The sequence below is a fragment of the Apodemus sylvaticus genome, chromosome 4, assembly GCF_947179515.1.
Source record: "Apodemus sylvaticus chromosome 4, mApoSyl1.1, whole genome shotgun sequence".
Taxonomy (NCBI): domain Eukaryota; kingdom Metazoa; phylum Chordata; class Mammalia; order Rodentia; family Muridae; genus Apodemus; species Apodemus sylvaticus.
In genome coordinates this window covers 78,985,212-79,009,433 of record NC_067475.1, presented here as the reverse complement: position 1 = coordinate 79,009,433, position 24,222 = coordinate 78,985,212, and the positions used below count along the sequence as shown (strand labels likewise).

The 24,222-nt window shown below is 50.4% G+C and overlaps 2 protein-coding genes across 2 annotated transcripts; one reads left to right on the top strand and one right to left on the bottom strand.

Annotated features, from left to right (window-relative positions):
* Positions 1–1,071: 1,071 nt before the first annotated feature.
* Lamtor2 (late endosomal/lysosomal adaptor, MAPK and MTOR activator 2) lies at positions 1,072–4,502 on the bottom strand. Its single transcript, XM_052180121.1, has 4 exons — positions 4,339–4,502; positions 3,877–4,039; positions 1,973–2,062; positions 1,072–1,263 (listed from the first exon to the last, which is right to left on the bottom strand). The coding sequence occupies exons 1-4, from the start codon at positions 4,404–4,406 to the stop codon at positions 1,207–1,209; spliced, it is 378 nt and encodes a 125-aa protein (XP_052036081.1). The 5' UTR covers positions 4,407–4,502; the 3' UTR covers positions 1,072–1,206.
* Positions 4,503–5,307: 805 nt separating this feature from the next.
* On the top strand, positions 5,308–20,242 carry Ubqln4 (ubiquilin 4). Its single transcript, XM_052180120.1, has 11 exons — positions 5,308–5,452; positions 6,819–6,970; positions 7,297–7,496; positions 7,937–8,199; positions 10,407–10,565; positions 13,903–14,128; positions 15,188–15,327; positions 15,777–15,860; positions 15,981–16,096; positions 16,433–16,619; positions 18,582–20,242. Exons 1-11 carry the CDS (start codon positions 5,345–5,347, stop codon positions 18,732–18,734), a joined length of 1,788 nt encoding a protein of 595 aa, XP_052036080.1. The 5' UTR covers positions 5,308–5,344; the 3' UTR covers positions 18,735–20,242.
* Positions 20,243–24,222: the final 3,980 nt, after the last annotated feature.

Sequence of the window (24,222 nt, the reverse complement as noted above, 5' to 3'; positions counted from 1 at the left end):
CCTTGAAGATGGGTAAGGAAGGCCTCCTTGTGAGAAAGACCTAAGACAGGTTCAGCCTTGTTTTTGAAATAAAAAAAGGGAGAAATGTAGAGAGCCTTACTGGCATGCCATGCTGCCTGGCAGTAGCCTGACCCTGACCAAGGACAAGGACAAGGACAAGGGCTGCAGGCATGAATCTGACTTTAGGGCATAATAGGGAAGTAGGTTAAAGCAGAAATTTTAATCTTAGGGTAGAAGAAAAGAAGCTTCAGGCAAGATTTTGGGCTTGGACAAGGAAGTGGGCTTAGGTATTTTGGTCTTTCTGACAAGCCTAGGAAACAACTGTCACAGGACTTTGCTTATTGCCTTCACAATTTTGTGTTTACTGTCTTGCTTGTTCCTCACTGTACTACTACTGATCTTGATAATTGCATGTAATCAAATTGGTATATAAGTGGATTGGAGCCGGACGGTGGTGGCGCATGCCTGTAATCCCAGCACTCTGGGAGGCAGAGGCAGGTGGATTTTTGAGTTCGAGGCCAACCTGGTCTACAGAGTGAGTTCCAGGAGAGCCAGGGCTATACAGAGAAACCCTGTCTTGAAAAAAACCAAAAAAAAAAAAAAAAAAAAAGTGGATTGGAAATTATTCAACCCGCCTTCAGTCTCAGAATTGACTGGGCTCATGTTGCAGTTTTGTCTAATTGTCTCTTTCTTTTTAAACGTTGCTCCTGCGCTGGAGAACCAGTTGATTGACTGAGCAGGCATGGCCATTAAAGAAAGGCAATTCTGAGCCGGGCGGTGGTGGAGCACGCCTGTAATCCCAGCACTCTGGGAAGCAGAGGCAGGCGGATTTCTGAGTTCAAGGCCAGCCTGGTCTACAGAGTGAGTTCCAGGACAGCCAGGGCCACACAGAGAAACCCTGTCTCGGAAAAAAACCCAACCCCCCCCCCCCAAAAAAAAAGGCAATTCTGGATGGGTGGGAGTGGGAGGGGAGGTTTTTGTGATGTAAATTGCACTGGGCAGCCGCCACTGACTCCTCCCTCCCTCCCTCCCTCCTGAGTCCTTCCTTCCAAGAAAGCAGGTGAGACACAGTAAGAGTTGAAAATTTATTCAGAAAAACAGCAACCCCGCCCCCCCACTTCCTGCACCCAGCCCAGTAAGGCGTTTTCAGCCACCACCCCCTCCTCCCAGCCACCACCCCTTTCTACTCCAGCTTCCAGCACACTATTATGATGCTGCTACTTGGGTGAGGGGTTCCTCCAGGTACTGCACCAAGGCCTGGGCCTGCAAGAAGGCGAGAGCACAAGTCAGTCCATGCATTGCTTATGCTTAGACGGATCCCAAAAGCTCGTTGGCTCCCCACCCCACACTTAGCAGCAAACTGCCCCAGCCCACCCCCATTGCTCTAATGCACATTCCAGACATGGAGTGAGAAGCCAGGAGAACTCCAGAAAAAGAACATGTAAGGAACACAGTGAGGAGGCACTATAGCTGGACCAGTGCTGGGGTGATGTTACTGCACTCTGTGTAAAGATTGTCTTTATATTATTCAAATGCCGATTTCTGTGCCAGCAGAATTGACTGCAGATTGGACTTTGGCTCTTTTGGTTTCATTTGGCTACACATCTTGTAAACAGTCTCTCTCACCTTCTGATCAGCTTATTAAAAAGCTGAGGCCTACAGCAAAAGCAGGAAGTAGAAAGTGGGACTTCCAAGAAGAGATAGGAATTCTGGGAGAGCAGTCACCAGCTAGGGGAGGATGAAGAAGCAGGAGCCAGGACAGGACTTAGATGGACAGGTGATGATGAGTCACGTGGCGGGACATAGGCCAAGCCAGTGTGGCTGGGTTGGAGTAGTTGAGAATCTGCCCAGCTATAGTGCCCAAAGCTCATAATAAATCTAATCAAAGTCTCCATGTCCTTATACAGAGCAAGGGGATGCACAGATAGAATGTTACAGCCCAGGAAGTTTGTACCCTAGGAATGTTACTCACCTTGGCCTTGAGCATTCCAAAGCCTACCGTCTCCTTGGCATACATACACAGCAGAAGGTTGGCCACCCTTGTAATGGCTACACGGCCTTCCTGGTGGGAATGACATGAGACATTGGGGCATTCTGCTTGATACCCTTAGTTCCAGCCTTCCAAAGCCAGGGTTCTTCTGATCCTAGAGATATTGTCTCCCAGGCTTGGCAGGGCAAGAAGTTCTGACAGAGAGCTTTGCCCAGCATTTAAGACATGGGGGTCTGAAACTGGATCCCAGCCTCTGCTGGGCCATGTCCTAACCAAGTTATTCTGGGAAACCAAGTCTTCCAGAAATTGGGGTTTTCCTCTCTAATGCCAAGAACTGTCTCAACAGGTGAGGGACCAGGAACAGTAATCCAGCTTGCAGGTTGCTCTTGCAGTAGACTTGAGGTCAATTCCCAACACCAACATTGTGCTCACAGTTATCTGTAACACCAGTTCAGGGACCCAATGCCTTCTTTCAGCCTCCTTGGGGGCATACACATGGGACACCACCTGGGCAAAACAACTAGTACATACAGAATAAAATAAACCTTAAAAAGGTAAAACAGCCCCATAACCCAACGTACATGTCTCCTCTTTTCCTATGGTATAACTTTTCAAAATGGAGATCAATTAATGTGGATCATCATTTGAAAATAAAAATGGCATGGCGCATCCATCTATCAAGAGAAGTGATGCTTCCTAGAACTTGCTTCAGTGTACTAGGCTCTGACTCAAAAATAACAACTGTGGCCGGGCGGTGGTGGCGCACGCCTGTAATCCCAACACTCTGGGAGGCAGAGGCAGGCAGATTTCTGAGTTCAAGGCCAGCGTGGTCTACAGAGTGAGTTCCAGGACAGCCAGGGCTATACAGAGAAACTCTGTCTCAAAAAACCCAAATCCACCCCCCCCCCAAAATAAAGATCACTTAAAAAATAAGAACTGTGTTACTTGGAATGGATTTTAGAATCCCATACATTCTAGGCAACTGCTCTAACACTGAGCTCCACCGTGGGTCTCTTAAAATGCATTTCTTATAGCTTAGCTAGGCTGCAAGGAATGTCTCTGAAGCTTCTGCCCAGTGGCACCAGCCCTAAACTCAGCACCCAGTAGGAGTCAGCAATGGGTGAGAGCGGGGTAAAGAACTGGCTGTCAGAACAACAGTGAAGAGCTTTCCAAGGAGCCCTCACCCTCGGGAACCACTGATTTGGTTCTGCACACTATCACTGTCCAGGGCACTGGGAAATGGGCATGCTTCTTTAGCCCTTTCCCCTAACAACCTTTCCCCGTTCTGTGACACTCCATCTTTACAGATCTTTGTCCAAGCATCACTCTGTCCTAGGCCCTTCGCAATTGCTGTTGTCAGAAATACTTGCAGCGTCTGATGGATGGTGGTGTACACCTTTAATCCCAGTACTTGGGAAGCAGAGGCTAGCAGATTTCAGAGTTCAAGGCTAGCCTGATTCTATAGAGTGAGTTCCAGGTCAGCCAGGACTGCACAGAGAAGCCCTGTCTCTGGGCGGGGGTGGGGGTGGAGGGGTGGGGGGTGAGGAAAGAAAGAAAAAGAAAGAAAAACTCAAAGAAATCCTGCCTCAGTCTCTCGTGTACTGGACTAGAGGCATAAGCTACCATAGCAAGCACTGTTAGAAATATTTTTTCAAAAGATCACTGCATGGCTTAATTCTCTTCCTTTCCAATCGTCCTTCAGATCTTTTAACAAATGTCTCCTTTTCACTGAGATAGACCCTCAAATACCCCTGCACCCTACTCTCACTTCTTTAATACCTATGTTTTATTTGGCAAGGTGCAATGGTGCACACTTGTAATCTCAGTATTCAGGAGGCAGAAGCAGGATAATTGCAAGTTCGAAGTCAGCCTAATTTACTCCATACCATGCAGTCCATGAGGATAAATTTGAGACTGTCTTCATTAAACGCTTGGTTCCCGTTCCTATCATACGCGGCCCAGATGTTACTGGCGATGGCCGCAGTGACCCGGGCATCTGTGTCCCCATAACCGGAGTAGGCCAGCAGCGATCCCTCATTATTCAGCAGCCTGGCAAGGATGGGAAGGATATCAACAAACTCAGGAAGAGTGAAAGGCCTGAGTTCCTATTCCAATTTCAGCTACTGGAGCTTTTGGAAAGCAAGAATCTGAGCTGGATATATCTAGGAACACACTAGTCAACTGTCGATTTCCCTTTCCGAGGAGGCCCTCACTCAGGGCTCCCAAAGCTGCAGCTTGCAACATTAGCCACCTCCCGGCACAAGGCTCCTTCCCGACCCCTACTGCAGGCAGCCGCGCGCTGCCTCATTCTAGAGCGCTCACTGCTTGGGTTCCTGTTGTTCACTCACAGGGTGCTTTGGACTCCTCCAGTGTTGGCTTGGCTTAGCACCTGCGTCAAAGCCTTGGGACGCAACATGCCTGCGTCTCTTTACCCAGACCTGCACCCACACACCCCTACAGTCACAGCCTCTTGCTCTCCCTCAGCCGCTTCCGGTAGCCCGGAGTCCAGCTACGAGGTGCCTGGGAGTTGTAGTCACCGGGCCCATCTATTGCGGCTCTGGCCCAATTCCCGCCCCGCGAGGGGGCCTCTGGGAATCGTAGTTTCTTGGACCGCTCAAAGAATTCTGGGAAACATAGTTCAGTTTTCCAGTTAGACCATGTGGCTGTGGGGGCGGGAAAGAGCGGGAGAGCAAGGACAGTGGCAACGTTGGAAGGACTTTTAACCTCTTCCACGAGAAGGGCGCCTTCGTCCATACTAGTCAATCGCAATCTAATAATCTGTTAGGCACATCCTTGAGCATTTTTAAAAGCAATATTGTACGCTAGTCACAATTCTGTGGGGTCCTGGTCTCTTGACACCCAAGGCTCAGAGAAGCCACGTAGGCAAACTCCAAGTCTCTGAAACCATCCCTAATGGCCCCTCGGGGCGGTTCCCAGGAGGCCACGACTGTTCGAATCTGCAGAGGTCTTAAGGACGTCCTGTGCCGGGAACGAACCCAGGCCTGGCAGATTACGCCTCTCAAGAAAACCAAGTCACCCCAGGGAACGGAGATGAGACGGGGACAACGAAAGTCCTTTGTCCGAACGGGAGGGAGCCGCGGGCGGCCCTGAATCTCCCGCCCTCCGAGCTGTCCGGCCCGGGCCAGCCGCGCACCCCGCTCGGGCCTGGGCCTCCCTAACTGCAGTGCTCCCCCGGGCCGCCCGGGGCGCTGTGGCTGCGGCTGTCCGGAGGGGGCGACGGAGCCTTGGGGAGGGGCGGGAGGGGGTGTTGGAGGCTCCGGAGCCGAGCCGGGCCGGGCGGGCCGGGAGGAGGAGGAGCCGGGCGGGCGGGCTGGCGGGCGGCCGGGCGGCGGCATGGCGGAGCCGAGTGGGGCTGAGACGAGGCCCCAGATTCGGGTCACCGTCAAGACCCCCAAGGACAAGGAGGAGATCGTGATCTGCGATCAAGCCTCGGTCAAGGAGGTAGTGCGGCTGGCGGAGACCGGAGGGCGGGAGCAGCGCCCCGAGGGGTCAGCGCAGAGAGGGAGACCTCAGGGACGGCCTGGCGCTGGGGACGGCCCCCCGGCCGGGGCCGAACCCTGGGGCATCCAGGCAGGCGGAGGGGTAGGGGGCGCTCTGCCAGGGCTAGTCCGGGGAGCGTGGCGCGGGTCGGGGCCGATTTGGCCGCGCTACCAGGGCTGGGGGCGTGGTGGGGAAGCTTGAGGATGGGACACCTTGCTTGAGGGCTCCAGAAGGAACCTAGGCTTGAGAATAGTGTGCGCCAGGGTTACTGGTGGAGGTTCCAGGCGCTGAGGCACAGCGCGGCCCGAGCGAGCTGCGGCTGTGCTCTCCCGGGAGTGTCGCGTGGTGGTGCTGCTCTCTCCCTCTCCACAGATCCTCCTTGTCGCAAATCGAAACGGTTGTGTAGTGCAGTTTTATGCACTACAGGATTTATTGAGCGCACTAGGTGCTCAACAAAATAATGTAGAATGAGCGAGGGACTATTGCCCGTGTTCCTCATTGCTTGAGGCTTCTCCAGAATTGCACATAGGCGGGGCTTAGGATAGGCCATCTGGTTGGAAGAGAGGGATCTTTTGCTTAGCAAGTGCACTGTTTATAGTTAAGGTATGTGTTGTGTTGTGTTTTGGAGGAGCTGATAGAATCTAGAAAATGTAACTCGTCCCAGTGTAGCCTTTGGTACCACTGCCGCTCTCTCGTGCCAGCATTTTAAGTCCCCTGGGAAAAGCTGAATTATAAAACAGCTCTTACTGAGAATGTGTCTGATCAAGATGTTGATGTCCAGATCTGAGTTCCTATATCCTCGGGATGCATTACCTCCTCTCTGATCCTTATCATTAAAATCCCAGCCCTTGGGAAGCAGAAGCAGGTGGATCTCTGTGAGTTTGAGGTCTATATAGAAAGTTTCAGGACAGCAAGAGGTCCATACAGAGACCCTGTCTCTAAATTAATAGTTAATTAACTAAAGATGGTAACTAGCACACTAGATTATTCAATAGATCTCAATAATACTCTAGATTATTTGTTATAGTTATGAGGAATCTGGGAAGAAAGAGCAGAGAGAAAGCTGGAGACAGGCTGCGTCGAAAGCCTGTGGAGGGGGTTAGGATGGGGAGGGCTGCCTGTACCTCTGGGAGGTGTCACCCTCACAGAGAGTTGGGTGGTGGGACAGCAGCAGGGGCTTTCTGGGCTTGGGAGACTGTGTCATGGAACTGATTGAAAACAATGAGATCCGTGTCACTCTTGATTCTTGTAGCTAGAGGGGCAGAATTGAGGGTGGAGTCCTGGCAGGGTTAGCCTCCAACTGTGATCTCTGCCTCTTGACCCACAGTTCAAGGAGGAAATCTCCCGGAGGTTTAAGGCGCAGCAGGATCAGCTGGTCCTGATCTTTGCAGGCAAGATTCTTAAGGATGGAGACACACTGAACCAGCATGGGATCAAGGATGGGCTCACAGTTCATCTTGTCATCAAAACCCCTCAGAAGTGAGTTCAGAAAAGGAACTGACCTTGCTCCTAATTGGGACTTCTCTTTGGATCCTTTCTTGCCTGTTCAACTGCCCAGATGCTGTTGGCCCGGCCTGGCACAGATGGTCTTACCTCTGGGGGAGCCTGACAGTACTCCCAGATTGCCTTAGAGACTGTAGATACTGACACCGCCCCTCTCCCCTGGATGGCCCCCATCCCCTGCATCCTGCTAGCCTGGGGTAAGGGTGGGACAAGGCTGCTCTGGAGGTGGCTTGAGCTGGCAGTCCAAGGCCACCTTGTCACTTGTGCTCACTCCAACCAGGTTTCTCTACTCTTACCCTCAGGACTCAAGATCCAGTGACTGCTGCTGCCTCGCCCCCATCCACTCCTGACTCTGCCTCTGCACCCTCCACCACACCTGCCTCACCTGCCGCCCCTGTCCAGCCCTGCAGCTCTGGCAATACCACTTCAGAGGCTGGCAGTGGAGGGGGGCCCTCTCCAGTGGCTGCAGAGGGGTCCTCAAGTGCTACTGCATCAATCCTCTGTAAGCCTTTAGGGAGGAGAGCATAATTTTGTATTGGCCAGGGGAGTGGGGCACACAAAGATAAAGAAACAGAATTGACCCCGATCCCTAATCCTAGTGCCAAACTGTAGTCACTCTTTCAGATGTTGGTGGTTAAGCCAAGCTGGGGTGGGGGATGGATGATCAGTTTATGATGGTTTCCAGGATTTCAGAGGCGGAATCAAGTTCAGGAGCAAAAAGAAAGATGGGTGGGGGTGGGGGCTCCTGGGTAAAGAGCGGAGTGAAGAAAGGCAGTGGGTCTGTTTCTCCTTCACTGTGCACTGCTGTGCTTAGCTTGGCCTCTGCCTGTAGTCATGGGAGTGACTGGAGGGACATGTGAGAAGCAATTAGGACCTGTCCTGGAGAGCTGCTGGACCAGGGACGGGCTCGAGAGGTAGACTCTGACTCCGCTCCTCCCGCAGCCGGCTTTGGAGGCATCCTGGGCCTGGGCAGCCTGGGCCTGGGCTCTGCCAACTTCATGGAGCTGCAGCAGCAGATGCAGAGGCAGCTCATGTCCAACCCCGAGATGCTGTCGCAGATTATGGAGAACCCCTTGGTCCAGGATATGATGGCAAACCCGGACCTGATGCGCCACATGATCATGGCTAACCCCCAGATGCAGCAGCTGATGGAGAGGAACCCAGAGATCAGCCACATGCTCAACAACCCCGAGCTCATGAGGCAGGTGGGTCTGAGAAGGCTGGGGTGGGGGGGGAGGGCATGGCGCTGCGGCTCTGAGCCTCCTGTTCGCTCAATCTTCCTGCCCATTTAGTCGAGCAGGTGTGTTTTGAACACTTGGCTATAGTTAGGAATGGATGTGGGACTGGAACTCAGTGACAAGTGGAACCGATATGCAGGCAATGCTGGACAACTAGTGATACCCTGGGGACATAGTAAGGGCTCTGACCCTCCTTGGGAGCTTATAGAAGGTCTTCTAGAAGTGTCACTAAGTTAGGATCCAAAGGAAGACAGTGGAGGAACCAAGAAAAGAAAAATAATGTCTGAGGCCAAGGAATCCCAAAAGGAAGGACGGTCCAAACAGCGTTGGGGAACACAGTAGCCTAACTTGCCTGGTGGAGACAGAGATCCCTAAAATTTAATTTTTCTTTCTTGTTTCTTCTTTGTTTGTAGCTGGTCTTTGCTACCTTGTGGTTTCTTCTTTCCTCCCCATTTTATCCACCCAAACCATGTCAGCCCTTCACTAAATAGGAGAGAGAAGGATAGAGAGATCTGTGAATCTAATGTCTTTCTTCTTGTGTCTTCTTTGACTTCAGCTACTAATAAACTGCAAACAACCCTCCTGATCAACACACACACACACCCCACCTCTCGGGGGCCCTAGAATTTATATATCCTCTAAAAACTTCCCAAAATTCCAAATGTCACACAATGGTAGAAACTATCTGCAATTGGCAAAACTTTACACCTCTGCTAGAGCACAAGGCAAATCATAGTCAGCTGCTGGGAAGCAGCCCCACACCCCCACAGCTGGGATTAAAACGAAAACAGTCTTATATTTGTGGGGTTTTTTTGGTGTTCTTGTTTTTCGTTGGTGATGTGAGTTTTAATTTTCTGAGAGTTTCTTTGTGTGTCCCTGGTTTGTCCTGGAACTCTCTGTGTAGACCAGGTTGACCTTGAACCTAGAGATCCATCTGCTAATCTCAGCCCCCCACCCCCAGGACTAGAACTAAAGGTGTGCATCACCACCACCTGGCTATTTCTGTGTTTTTAAAAGAAACCAAGATTCCAGAGTTCTTACTACAACAGGGTCTCTATGTAGCTCTGGCTGTCCTGGAACTCTCTTTGTAGCCTGACCTCAACTCGTAGAGATCCTCCTGCCTCTGCTTCCTGAGTGATGGGACTAAAGGTATTTACCAGAAGGCAAGCTAGGTGGTCTTGCCATCAGGGTTGTGGAGACCTGAGTCTGACAGCAGGTCCTTGGAGTGAGCCATCAGCTCTAAGGATGACAGCCCTCACCCTCAGGGTGCAGACAGGTGAGGTTGGCTGAATACCCAGAAGTAGGGATTAGAGGATGTCCAGGCTGAATCCTTTCCCGACACAGTTTGATTTAGCAGGACTAACAGTGGTTTGCTGAGACCTGGCCTAGAAACCAGTTTGTACGGTTTACTTCTGGGTGTTAGGGTGCAACAGGACCCTGTTTTCATATTTACAGAAGGTAGACAGGGATACTTACCTGGGACGACTGTGACTTCAATTCTAGGTCATTTAGTTGCTCAGTGTCAAGTTTCAGGAATGTCATAAAGCTGGTAAACTGCTTTTATTCCTTGTCCTTGGACTTCTCTCTTCTCCCTTAATCTGTTCCGATCTTCTAAGACACCTTACCTAGACTTTCAGGACTCTGAGCAGAGATCCTTTATCATCCAGTGAGTATTTATTGAGTCATCACTGTGGAACAGGTAGTTGCAGGCGCTGGGGCCGGGGGGTTGGGGGGGGGGGGGTACCTGGTGCCTCTACAACTCTTCACATCCCCATTTTCTTTTTTTGGTTTTTCGAGACAGGGTTTCTCTGTGTAGCCCAGGCTGTCCTAGAACTCACTCTGTAGACCAGGCTGGCCTCAAACTCAGAAATCCACCTGCCTCTGCCTCCCAAGTGCTGGAATTAAAGGCGTGCGCCACCACCGCCTGGCACACCCCCATTTTCTTATGCTCTTGGCACCCCTGGGGTCTTCTGAGCCTGAGATGGAAATTGCTGCCTGACTCCATCTGGGAGTCTCCTAGTTCACAGAGAGGCAAGGGTCAAGCCCAGGTCACAGTGGAGGGAGGGCTCTGTCTTGCTTCCCGTGCTCCCTGTGCAGACTCCCTCCTCAGGCCCCTTTCCTAGCTTGGTGTTCCTCTGGTTCCAGGGCCCATCTCATGTTTTTCCCTTCACCAGACAATGGAGCTTGCTCGTAACCCAGCCATGATGCAAGAAATGATGCGGAACCAGGACCGGGCCCTCAGCAACCTGGAAAGTGTCCCGGGAGGGTATAATGCCCTCCGCCGCATGTACACGGACATCCAGGAGCCCATGTTCACTGCTGCCCGGGAACAGGTGGGGCCAGGAGGCAAGCAACAGGAGGGCTGGCTGGGCTCAGGATTCCCTACTCCCAACCTAGGCAGACCCAGTGCTTTCTAGACCTTATTACTTGTCCAGTCTCCTGCCGGGTGTGCCTTGGCTTGAAGGCATTTCCTGTAGTGCAGAGCCAGGGACAGCCAACTTGGTGGGGCAGAATATAACAGAGGTCCTTAGGGAAGTAGGTAAGATGGTGTCCAAGGGCCACAGCATTGTTCTTGATATACTCTTGCACCAAAGGCTGGGAACTGACCTGGGGTCAAAAGCTACAGTACACACACACACACACACACACACACATTTGCATATATGTATATATATTGTATATATACATATACAATATATATATACTGTATACCAGTATAGTTATATATCTCAGATAGCCATGGTTCACCTACATCCAAATCACTTGGGGGACTTATCAATAACGGGGTTCCAGACCCTACTTAGGGCTGCTGGTTGGTTCCTCTCTTCAGGCTTTTGTTTTGTTTGTTTTTGAGATAGATCTCACTGTGTAGCCCTGGCTGGCCTGGAACTCTCCATGTAAATCAGGTTGGTCTCAGAGCTCCTCCTTCCTCTGCTTTGAGTAAATGCTCAGTGAGCCCTGCTTTTGTTTTTATATTTTCAAGACAAGGTCTCACTTATAGCCCAGGTCCTCCCAGAACATGACATACAAGCCAGCTTCCCAGTTGTTAGGATGTGACGCTTTGGTCAGGATTGTGTACTTCAGAAAAACAACAAAGCAGTTATTTATTTTTATTTTACATGTGTAGATATTTTGTCTGCATATGTTTAGTGTGTGCAAGGCCCGGGGACATCGTCACGCTAAAGAGAACAAGCCAGCTTTCCGAGTGTGGGGTGGCGTGCCTCATAACTGTAGTCCCAGCATTTAGGAGGATCTGGAGTTCAAGGTCAGTCTGAGCTACATGAAATTCTGTCTCAAATTAATAAAGTGGCTCAGCTGGTAGATTGCTTGTCTAACATGCACACAGCCCTGGGTTTGAACGCCTGTAACACTAAACCTGGGCACAGCTGTGTGCTCTCTAATCCCAGAGGCCAAGGTCACAGTTACCTTGAGATACGTGATACTGTCTCCAAAACCAAACCTAACCGAATAGTTGAGAAAGACAGCAAGCACTCCAGTTAATTCTAAGCCTAGTGAAACATAAAAAACCCCAGTTTGGCTAAAAGAACAAAGCGTCTGGCATCCACAGACCGGGTCCATATACCCTCTTGGCCATTTTCTAGCAATGTGATTTTGAGTGATCTCCTGAGCCACTCCCTTGCTCTCACAGTGGAGATCATCCATTGTAGTTCTCACAGTTTTGGTCTCAGGACCCAATTATACTCTAAAAAATTATAGAGGATAAGCTGAGCTGGGAGCATTCCTGTGATCGCAGCTCTCAGAGACAGGTAGCAGAGGTTTGAGCTGGTCTGGCCTATGAGACAGGTTCTAGGTGAGACACTGCCCACCTCACACTCCCAGAAGGTGCATGCATTCCTGGTATCCTGTTACTCTAGACATAGAAGCAGAAGGATTAAAAGTTCAAGGAGAGCCTGGGCTACATGAAACTATAAAAAAACAAACATACAAAAGTTATAGAGAGCCCTAAAGAAATTTTGTTGTTGTGGGTTGGACCTAACAATATTTACTGTCAGAAATTAAAGCTGAAATCTGGGTGTGGTAAGAAGAGAGAACAGATTTAGAAGAAAGTGTGGTCTTGCTTGCAGATACTGCTAATGTCTGACACTGTAAGACAGTGGGCTTGTCGGATCTGTATTCATTCTGGTGAATGTCCCCTGCTAAATATACAGCTTTTGTAAGAGAGTAAATGGAGAGAACAAATTAACATTTTTCAGAGACAGGAAAACTTTCTAATCTTTCTGGGGGGTCATAGGACCACATTTTTGAGAACTGCTATATTAGAGGGATATTAGAATAAATATGCCAGGCATATATTAGGTGCTCAATAAATGGCCAGGTTCATCAACTCTGGTAGTTCAAGGAAGGAGATTTAATTTGAATGCTACCAGGAAGAACAGAGCAAGCTAGGAACTGGAAGAGGTGGACACACTAGGCTGACTACAGGAATGCGAGGTCTAAAACAGCAGTAAATATTAAAGCCTGGGCTAGAGAGATGGCTCAGCAGTTAAGAGCACTGACTGCTCTTCGGAAGGTCCTGAGTTCAAATCCCAGCAACCACATGGTGGCTCACAACCATCTGTAATGAGATCTGACACCCTCTTCTGGTGTGTCTGAAGGCAGTTACAGTATACTTACATATAATAATGAATAAATCTTTTTTAAAAAAAGGGAAAAGATTAAAGCTGTGGTTTCTGAGGCCAGCTGGTTATTGAAATGGGCATCTGTTGTAGCCGAGGCTCCATAGGCAATTGGTTAGCTGAGACCCCGTGACCCACTTTGAATCACAGGATAGGTGGGGGGCCAAGCTGCTCAGCTGTCTCCCTTTTGCTTCAAGTCTTAAGTGGGCTTCTAAAACTGAGCAAGTGAAGCGGGGTCCAGAGCTTGGCACACGTGGCCCCCTGGGCATACAGGTCCCTGAACAGCTGTGTCCTGGATGTTAGAGGAATGGAGGGAAGGGGTTTGGTGTCACCTTTGGGCAACATGCCATGTGATGAGGTACAGCCTTGAGTAGTCTTTAGGAGTGGGAGAGACTGGAGGATCCATCCAAAGGACAGGGGATGGAGGAAACCTAAAGGGAATCCTTAGCCAGAGCTGTGCTCCCCTGGGGTACCGTCATAGCATTCCTGGGTGGCTCAGGTGCCTCTCAGGGGACCTTGGAAGTGGGGAAGAGAGTTCTAGGGATTCAGATTAGGCCGAGGTGGCAGGGAAAGAGGGAACAGAGACAGATCGGGGTCAAATGAGAGCCAGGTCTGAGAGCCTGCATGCATAAAGCCAGCGCCTACTGTTGTCAGGGCTAAGGGTCAAAAGGTGGGTCTGACTTGGCCTCTGCCCTTTAACTGCTCTAAGAGCTGAAATACCTCATTACCGAAGGAAAAGATGCGTGTGAGCATCTGTGGGTTACAGCAGAAGGCAGAAGCCCACACTGAGCACAAGCAAGGAGAAGGCAGGTTTCCTGAGGACACTGGCTGCCAGTAGCCAGCATCCCCCCAGCTGTCCCCTCAGGGTCGGTGAGGGTGGAGCTAGTCCTTAGGACAGAGGATTCGTGAGGATGTGTGCGGCCCTGTCTCTCCTTTCCCTGGGGAGGGGAAGCTCTTAGCGAGCAGAGAGGGAGCCTCTCCCTCATCCCTTGTTCATTACAGTCCTTAACCCAAAACCTTTCCCTCCTCCCAGTTTGGCAACAACCCCTTCTCTTCCCTGGCCGGGAACTCCGACAACTCATCCTCCCAACCTCTTCGGACTGAGAATCGAGAGCCCCTCCCTAACCCCTGGAGCCCCTCGCCCCCCACCTCCCAGGCCCCCGGGTCCGGTGGGGAGGGCGCCGGAGGATCGGGGACCAGCCAGGTGCACCCGACAGTCTCGAACCCCTTTGGGATCAATGCGGCTAGCCTGGGGTCAGGTATGTCCTAGGGTGGAAGAAAGCAGCTTAGTGGGGGCACACCAGGGCAGCCCTTCTGCCCCAGGACTGAATGGGGTCCATACTGCTCCAGTGTTTTGAAAACAGGTGAGACCGAATTAAATCTAGAGAAGGGCTCAGCAGCCTGGGGTAATGGCCCTCCCTTCTCAGGAGGAAGATTTGTTTGTCTGACCACGTCCCTTATCCCTGGTAAAGACCTAAGTGATGGCTCATAAATACACCAGCCACACCTCCCAGCCCGTGGACTTGTCTGGTGCCACCCAGTGTAAATGTGACCCATTTACATTGTCAGAGTGGGAGATGAGGATTAGGGGGAGGGACACATTCAGAGACAGCAGCTGTGGTGTCAGAAGAAAAAGGCGTGCAGGGTAAATACAGGTTCCACACTGCTAAGCCCCAGGGAGTGGATTCTCTGCATGGTGACAGGCTCTAGTTCCCTGATTCCCCTGCCCTCTGGGAGATACTTGAATTGGGAAAGTCCTTTCCTCTTAACAGTTTCCTTATCCTCTTCAGTTTCCTTATCTCCTGAGGGAGGACTTGCTCTTGATCTGTGGCTTAAACAGTTTCTAAATGTGGGGAGCCAGGACCCTCTCCAAGAGAGGGGAAAACCAAACAGTGGCTCCATGTCTCCCGTGCAGGCTCTGGCTGCACCTTTGCAGTCCCTGGGTGAGGCTGGGGATGTGAGGCAGGCGTCTGCTGCTCAGGCAGGGTGAAAAGCCATTGCTTCCCACGGCACTTAGCTCTATGCAGCTCACACTGTCTGAGCTCACTGCAGGCACAGTCCGAGGGATATAACTCAGACTCGGGTTCTAGCCAGTTAGCCCTTAACCAGATTGATGGGACAAGTTCAGGATTAATCAGTGTGAGCTAACCTCAGAGCAAGGAGCACTTGGCCCCACGTCATGGTGCTTGGGTGCCTATGTGACCATGACCTCTCTGTTTTCTGACCACTCAGTGTCTGAAGTAAGGTAGATGTAGTGAGGTGTCTGGTTTCCATTTGGACCCCTTTCTTCCTGTTTTGTCTCTGCCTCTTTGTTCTAGGGATGTTCAACAGCCCAGAAATGCAGGCGCTCCTCCAGCAGGTTTCTGAAAACCCCCAGCTGATGCAGAACGTCATCTCGGCCCCTTACATGCGCACCATGATGCAGACGCTCGCCCAGAACCCTGACTTTGCTGCTCAGGTCTGAAACTGCTGAAGGAAGCTCTTCTGGGGAAGGGGAACAGTTGGCTGGACACTGAGGCACTGGGGCCAGGCTGCCTCAGCTCCTACTCCAAGTTCTGCGCCTTCACAGCTCTGTGAGCTAAGCAAGTTGTTTAGTCTCCCCATCTCTGCAAGTGGTGGCAGTCACAGCCCCTTCCCTGCTGGGATGGCGCACTGCAGGGACTCTGGCACTGGGACACCCTGTAGACTTGAAGCATAGCTCAGGTGACTGTCGGACGCAGGCTGATTCCTGCTGCGGTTTCTTGCTCAGCACACAGGCCCATTTCCTTGTCACTGTCCCTCCCACACGGGCTTCTGTGGAGCACTTTGCGATTCCCTGCGGTCATGGGGGTGCTGAGGAGGGTCTGCAGCTGTGGGGACCTCTCGGGGTAGGATGGCCCAGGCTTCCCTATCCCATCACTCTTGCAGATGATGGTGAATGTGCCACTGTTTGCTGGGAATCCACAACTTCAGGAGCAGCTCCGCCTGCAGCTCCCTGTGTTTCTGCAGCAGGTGAGTGAGGTCCAGAGAGAGGGGCCCAGGGCTGGAGTTAAGGTGACGGGCAGGCCCCGGCTGTAGCTTCCTGGCTCTTTCCTGATTCTCCTGTTGCCTTCTCTGCTTGTTTCCCAACAGATGCAGAACCCAGAGTCTCTCTCCATCCTCACCAATCCCCGGGCCATGCAGGCCTTGCTGCAGATCCAGCAGGGACTGCAGACCCTCCAGACTGAAGCCCCCGGGCTGGTACCCAGGTAAGAAGCATTGGTGGGTGTGTTTCTCTTTCTCTCTTTCACACACACACACACACACACACACACACACACACACACACACACACTGCCGTACCTTGGGCTGGGTCTGCTTTTTGGTTTTGTTCTGACTGTTTTTCCTTCTGGATCTCACATTTCCATTCCTTTCCTTTTTCTTTCAGACTAAGTCTCCCTTTCATAGCCCAGGCTAGCCTCAAGCTTGTGGTTGTCTTCTCCCGACCTCCCAAATGCCCAGATTACAAGCACTGCCCTCCACGTCCATTTCCCACCGTGTTGTGCACTGCCATCTCCTAACCTTCGTTCTTTTCCTGCCTCCAGCCTTGGCTCCTTTGGGACACCCCGGACCTCGGTACCCCTGGCAGGCAGCAACTCCGGATCTTCGCCAGAGGCTCCCACTTCCTCCCCGGGCATGCCAGCCACATCTCCTCCCAGCGTGGGTTCCAATGCCCAGCAACAACTCATGCAGCAGATGATCCAGCTTTTGTCCGGAAGTGGGAACTCGCAGGTACACAGAGCAGTAGCAACCTGAGTATCGTGAAGGGCAGGACTGCAGTCCAGGCAGCAGTGCAGGCCTCATAGGAGGCACGCCTGCGCCTGGCCTGCCAAGCATTAGCTGTGGGCAAGTGTCAAATAGGGTTTCTGCAGATTCTTTTTGCTTAAACTTTGTTTTTAAGACAGGGTTTCTCTGTGTAGCCCTAGCTGGCTGTCCTGGAACTCTTTCTGCTGGCCTTGAACTCAAGAGATCTGCCTGCCTCTTCCTCCTGAGTGTTGGGACTAAAGGCAAGTGCCACCACTGCTAAGTGGTTTGTGTAGCTTTAAAATAGGGTGAGATAGTGGCAGTGCTCGGCACACGCTCGGAACCCTGCTGTCCCAGCATCAGTATGGTATTGATGGAGAGAGCCAAGGGCAGAGAGGTTAGCTGGCTGAGGGTGGAAAGGGAAGGCCAGGACTTTGGGTAAGCACAGAGGTGACTTGGCATCTCAGACCTCTGCCTCAGTGACTCTTCTGGAAACTTCTGGACTCTTCTACAGACACTTGTGTAAATTCTAGGGGGGCTGAGCCAGGTTGATCTCTGAGGCTCGTCCAGTCCAAATTCTGTGATGGAGAAACAGCAGTAAGCACCAGGAAGGCTCTGACCCTGTAGGCCTGGGAGGCCCTAGGCAGGTCACACTTTCTGCTATCCCCAGTCAGGTGGGCAGTAAGCCCTGCCCTTCCGCTCGTTCTTCATGACCTCTTGCTCATGATCGAGCCTGGTGCTTCCCAAACATCCCACAGGGAAGCATTCCCAGGAGATAGTGAGAGGAGTATGTGGGAAAGAAAATTCCTGGTGGTTAAGAAGAGCACACATGCTCTCTCTCCTGGCCTCTTCTCTGACCGTTCCTCTGGCAGTGTGTGTATGAGGACTGTCAGGAGGGATATGTTTTGCAAACATCCTGGAGACTGTTGCACTCTGGGCTGTATGTTTGCACTTGCACGTGTGCATGCAACATACCTAGCCCAGCATTAGAATTTAATTTTTTTTTTTTTATTTCTTACTTTTTTGAGACAGGTTTTTCTTTTCTTTTCTTTATTGGCTTTTCAAGTCAGGGTTTCTCTGTATAGCCCTGGCTGTCCTGGGCGCCACCACGCCCAGCTCGGGTTTTTCAATATAATAGCCCTGGTTGTCCTGGAACTCAATTTGTAGACCAGGCTAGCCTTGAAGTCAGAAATCTGCTTGCTTCTGCCTCCTGGGTGTTGGGACTAAAGGTGTGTGGTGGCACCATGCTCCGCCTCTCAGAATTTTAATTTTTATTTCATATCTATGAGTGTTTTGCCTGCACGTATGTCTGGGTACGAAGTGTGTGCCTCGTGCCCACAGAGGCCAGAAGAGGTATCAGATCCCTGGAAAGCAGAGTTGCAGACAGTTGTGAGCCTTCATGTAGATGCTAGCACTCGAACCTGGGGCCTCTGGAAGAGTAACCAGTGCTCTTAGCCACATCTCCATCCCAGCACTGGTCTCTCGAAGCATCTGTTAACATCGGAAAGCATTTAGGAACAAGCTGATGCAGGTCTACTAGGGACTTGGAAAATTTAACAAAAGTATTGTCTGTCTTGTTACAGATATTTACAATCTTGGGAAGTAGGTTCCCTGTCTTCTTTTACAACTCATATTTCCTCACTTCAAGCACAAGGCCCTGAGGGGAGGGGGGTGGATGGGCCAGCAGGATGACACGCATCAAGGGCCGTCCTTGAATATGGGGAATTAGGGGCCTACTGATATTATATAAACACTCAAATTCAAACTGTTCCTATAGGAGGCAAGCACAATGTTCATGCCTGTAATCCCAGCACTCAGGAGGCTGAGGCAGGAGAATTGCAAATTCTAGGGCAGCCTGGGCTATATACCAAAATATTCTCAAAAAGGAAGGAAGAAAAGGGCTAGCCCGAGAACGGGTCCATGCCCACTTGCAAGTCCTGCCTCTTCCAGGTGCCAATGCCAGAAGTGAGATTTCAACAGCAGCTGGAACAACTCAACTCCATGGGCTTTGTCAACCGTGAGGCCAACCTGCAGGCCCTGATCGCCACCGGAGGGGACATCAATGCGGCTATTGAGAGACTCCTGGGCTCCCAGCTCTCCTGATCCCTTGGCCCATGCCTCCTGCCTTCCCCGCCTCTCAGTGCCAGCCTTGGCTCCTCTGCCAAGCCCCACCTTCTATAGCCTGTCTTCTTTGATCCCCACACACAGAACAGTGGGGTGACTTCCAAGGCTGTGTCCAACCCAAAGCTCTGTCCAAGGATTTTGATTTGTTTGCTGTCTCATGAAATCTCTCCTGGTCCTCTTGGAGCAGAGCTATCTAGTGTGCACAGTGTGTCAGTTGGCCACACCTCTTTGCCCACAAGTACCTTGGCAATATGCAGTCTTCTCCAAGGGTCTGAGAGGAGGACCCCGCCTGGCTAACTGGAAGTCTTCCGTCCGGTACCACTAGAGTTTAGCTAGCCTTTCCTCACTCCCACTCACCTCCCTCCCTTCCTCAACTCAGCCCAACTAGTTTGAAGTTCACTCTTTGGCCAGGTGCTAGTGAAACTGTTTTTCTTTCTCTGCCCCTATACTGGTTCGGCATGGGCTGCCTTTGGGACTCTGTAGCGGGGGTGGGGGGGGGAAGATTCCTCTCCTGTACAAAGGGAGCAGTGAGTCGGCACTCTGTGCAGGATGATCAGGGTCAAACGAGACCAGTGGGGACCCGTGCTCTAGAGCAACACCTCAGAGTTCTTGGAAGCAGGGACTGAGGAGACAGCCTGAGCGGGAAGCTTGGAAGGTGGAGCTGACAGAGTCTAGACAGACCAATAGATTGGTGGTGGAGAAGCTAGGCTGAGGCCTGACAGAAGAGAGACTAATGAACTTTGCATTGAAGAAAGGAGCTCAGCAAAGCTCAACAGTGAGACCCACGAGGAATCAGATTCCCAAACATATGTGTGCTCACACACACATTTCCACGATCCCGGCTTCAGGCTCTGGTATTTTGAGCCCCCCCCCCCCCAGAAGATCTGATGGGGTGTCTCAGCATTGTAGAAAATCTGTTATCTGTGTGTACATACAAGTTGGGGAGGTATGTGCTCTATTGATTTCTGGTTCACAGCTTTGTCAACAGAGATGAGTGGGTACAAGGGCCAGTCTAGTGGAAGAGTGTAGCACCGACGGAACTGGGTCCCTGAGCCTCTGGGCACTGGGGAACCAGAAAGCATATTGAGTAATTCTAGCGCTAATGGCTCTGACTGGTCCCCTGGGTGGCTTCCTAGGTGAGAGACTAGTGAGGTTTCTCTTCCAGAGCCCCTGCCTTTCGGTTCTTTGCTGGTTCCCTCTTAGGTCAGAAAGTTCTATTTGAGGAGAGGGGGGAAGGCAGAGGCCTTTGGTAAGGAATTGAGCTTTGCTCCACTGGAGGATCGAGAAAGTTTGCAGCAAGTTCTCTCTACTGTGGGTCCAGGTACTTAGAGGACCCCCTGGCTGAGAGACAGAGGTAAGAAAAGGCCTTCTGCTGTAGGTGGGGAAGGGTCCCACGCAGTTCAGACACGCCTTCCTTTCCCCTGTCTTACTCCCAGCACCCACCCTGGCCTTTGTAAATAAATACTGTGATTTTTGTTGTGAGATTATATTGGTGTTTTGTTTGTTTTGTTTTGTTTTCCTGAGGGAGGAATCTTGCTGTAGACATATTGCTGCCTGTCTTGAGTTGGGTTTGGTGTTCTGAGAGGGTGTCACTGAAGACCAAGCTGGCCTGGAACTTGCAGCAGCGCTCTGCCTCAGTGGCAGTGATGGGATTGAAGGCTGAGCTGCCTCGCTTGCCTTGTCCTTTTGGCAATGGAGCATCGGTAGCGTCTGGTGGTGTAAGAATGAACCATGCTTGGGAGAGTGGGAGGCCGGTACAGGCTAGGCCTTAGCGCAAGTCCCAGTGCCGGATACAGAGAAGAAAAGGAGCGGAGACATCAAGGAGCAGAAGTCTGGCTCGAAACTCAGCGCTTAGAGGCTGCCCATAGCCATAACGTTTTTGCAACCTACTTTAGCAAACCTTCAACCTCTCCTCTAGCCCACCACCCAGCAGAGGTCGTGGAAGAGAAGAGTTTTTAGGATGTGGGGGAAGTGGACCTGTTCAGCAGTAGTTCTTTGGGGGCGAGCTCCATCTTCCTTGTCAGCAGTTCAGTCCTGTAGCAAACACCAAATACAACTTAGCTACAGACCGGACCTCTAGGCAGGCAGACACCAGGCACAAACCAGCAGCTTCCGTCCTGTCCTTTCGGCAAGCAGTCACCACACATGAACCAGCAGCTGTAGTTGAATCCTGAAGAAACTGCAAGGGTTGTCAACCGAGCCACTGAAGCAGCAAGAAGTTCATGAGCAGTTCTTTGTCGAGCTTCTCAATGGCTGTTACCACAAGTGGAATTCAACAACACTATGTAAGGAGAACCAATATGTGTGTCATTAGCAAAGATTAGCCAGTCAGCGCAAACCAAAACTCCCCCCACTGTCTGTGGGGTCATATTTATACTCCTTCATCAAGCGTCCTTTCACCCGTTTGTCATATCCAAATATCCTTTCACCTGTGTCTGCTTCAGGAAAACAGCCTGTCACCTGTGTACCCCAGCCAACCATCATTTGTTATAACTAGAGGTTTCCAGGTCAGCTGCCTTTTTAAAAGTATTGCAATTCTTTTGGTTTAGTGTGTGTGTGTGTGTGTGTGTGTGTGTGTACACAAGTGTGCTGTGCAGCACATATGAAGGACTGAGGACAACTTGGGGAGTTGGTTCTTTGCTTCAAGCATGGTATCTTTGGATACACATGGTGTATCCAAGGTTGAAACTTCAGTCACTAGGCTTGGTGGCAAAACACATTTACCTACTGTGCCATCTTGCTGGTCCTAAATGCAGCCATTGACTTGGAAAATTTCACTAATTGGGAAGTCATCACTGAGAGACTGAGCTGTGCACCCGAGGACTTTGGAGCTGCCATCTAAAAGGGGTAACGTTAGAGTTTAAGAAGTAGGAGCCGGGTGGGAGGACAGGGGAAGAGAAGGGGGCTTACGGGACTTTCGGGGAGTGGGGGGGCTAGAAAAGGGGAAATCATTTGAAATGTAAATAAATTATATCGAATAAAAAAAATTAAAAAAAAAAAGAAGTAGGAGCCTTGATACGTGTAGCACTTAACACTAGTTGAGTTAGAGCTAGCCAGCCATGTTCTGCACTGTGCCAACCCGTTCAGGGAGCCCTATGGCCTTAGCCTGAGCTTAGACTGAGAGGCCAGTAGCTTTAGTGTCTGCTCAGTATAAAGTAAGCAAAGCTCTGTAAGAAGCGGCCTACATCCTAGACCTGGGAAGTGTGAGAACAGGCTGAGCATGGTGGAGTGTGCCTATAATCCTAGCACTCCTGAAGCTGAGACAAAGCTAGGGCAAAGTAAAACCCTTTTTCCACATGAGAGAAGGGACTGGAGACATGAGGCCCTAAGTTTAATTCCGGGTGCTGGAGGTAGAGGAACTGGGGTTTTTGGAGACTGGGGCAAGTAGACTGGTCAGAGCATCTTTCAGGGCATAAAATAAGGAAAAAATCAGCAGCTTGGGGCTCAGCCATTAAGAGCACAGGCTGTTCTACCTCGAGATTCAGTTCCCAACACCCACGCGGCAGCTCAGCCATCTGCAATCCCAGAGGACCCTAAACTCTCTTCTGGCTTCCTCAGGAACTGCACATTATGTGGGTACACAGACATACATATGGGCAAATACATACACATAAAAAAATCAGCCAATAGCCGGGGCGTGGTGGCTCACACTTGTAATCTCAGCACTTGGAGGCAGAGGCAGGTGGATTTCTGAGTTTGAGGCCAGCCTGGTCTACAGAGTGAATTCCAGGACATCCAGGGCTACACAGAGAAACCCTGTCTCAAAAAAAAAAAAAAAAAAAAAAAAAAAAAAAAAAAACCCCAAAAAAAAAGAAAAGAAATCAGCCAAATCAGCCTATAACATCCCGGCAATAAGGAGGCAGAGACAGGAGGCTCTCTGAAGCTAGCTCAAGGCTACTCTGGGTCTATATAGTATAGTTTCAGGACATCCAAGAATACATAGCGAGACCCTGTGTCAAAAAGTAAAATTAAAACAGCAGAATTACATGGTGATGGTATGGTTGTCAGGAGTTGGGATAAAAGACTCAACTGAGACGGCTCCCAAAGGTCAATGTCAGAACAATGTGAGCACCAAAATAGTAGCTTTGCTGTAGTCGGTAGATATGAAGGTGCATTTTTCACACATGCCCAACAGTTACCAAAACTATATACTGGGAAATGAGCATATCTCAGTGATGAAGAACAGAAGTAATAGAACTTGATCTCAATCACTATAGAGTTTTCTAGAACAACACTTTTGGAAATAAATATACTGCTATGTGCTAGGGCACGGTAGCATATACTTTAGACACAGCACTTAGTAGGCAGAGGCAGGTGAGTTCAAGGCCAGCCCTGGTTTACACAGAGAGTTCCAGGGATGGCCAAGGCTTCACAGGAGAGACCCTGTCTACAAACAAATAAACAAAATTTGTGGAGAGGTTGGAGAACTGAGTTGGTGGTTTAGAGCTTTTTTTTATTTGTTTCAATTTAATGTATATGAGTGTTTTGCCCCAAATGTATACATGGGGTGTTGTGTGCATGTTTAATGCCTAAAGAGGCCACAGGCTAAAAAGATTTTAAAAAAACCGGATGGATTGGGAGCTAGAGAGTGGTTCAGAGCACTGACTGCTGTTCCAGAGGTCCTGAGTTCAAATCCCAGCAACCACATGGTGGCTCACTACCATCTGTAATGAGATCTGATGCCCTCTTCTGGAGTGTCTGAAGACAGCTACAGTGTACTCATATAAGTAAAATAAATAAATAATAAATAAGCAAACAAGTAAACTTTAAAAAAAAGAAAGAAAAACGTAAGGAAAAAAAAAGGCAAAAAAGGGTTCTCAGAGTTAGAAATGTAGATCACTGTTAGAATGCTTGTCTGACCTACGATGAGGACCCCAGCAATGCAAAATAATTAAATAATACTTGTCACAGACTCAATCTGTAAATGTAATTATGTTGGGCGGTTTTTCTATGTCTCCCCCCCCCCCCTTCTCAAATAACTGCTGGGCATTTCTACACCAGTTCTAGTGCCTGGATAAAGACACAGAGCACTGGCATTTTTATTAACAAGCTGCAGGCCCAAGCTGGGAGGGCTCTGAGCTGGTGTAACTTGACTAGCCTGCTAATACCAGACGAAGGCCTGTTACGTGCCATCTGGTCTTGCCTGGCTCGCTCTGGTCCATGTGTGTCCTCATGGTAAATCCCCCTGGTCCCTCAGTGGCCTCTCTACCTTTCTTCTCCTCACACCCGCTGGTCTCTTTGGGACCACCCCCACTGGAATCAGAAGTCCCCACCCTATTCTCTTCTGCTCAGCTAACTGGCTAATCAGCTTTCTTATTAACCAATCAGGAGTGATGGCATGGTTGCAGGGAATTGAACTCATGACCTCTGGAAGAGCAGCAGTGCTCTTAACCGCTAAGTCATCTCTCCAGCCCCCTTTTCCTCTTTCAGCTTTTAATATTCTTTTTTTGTTTGTTGTTGTTCAGTA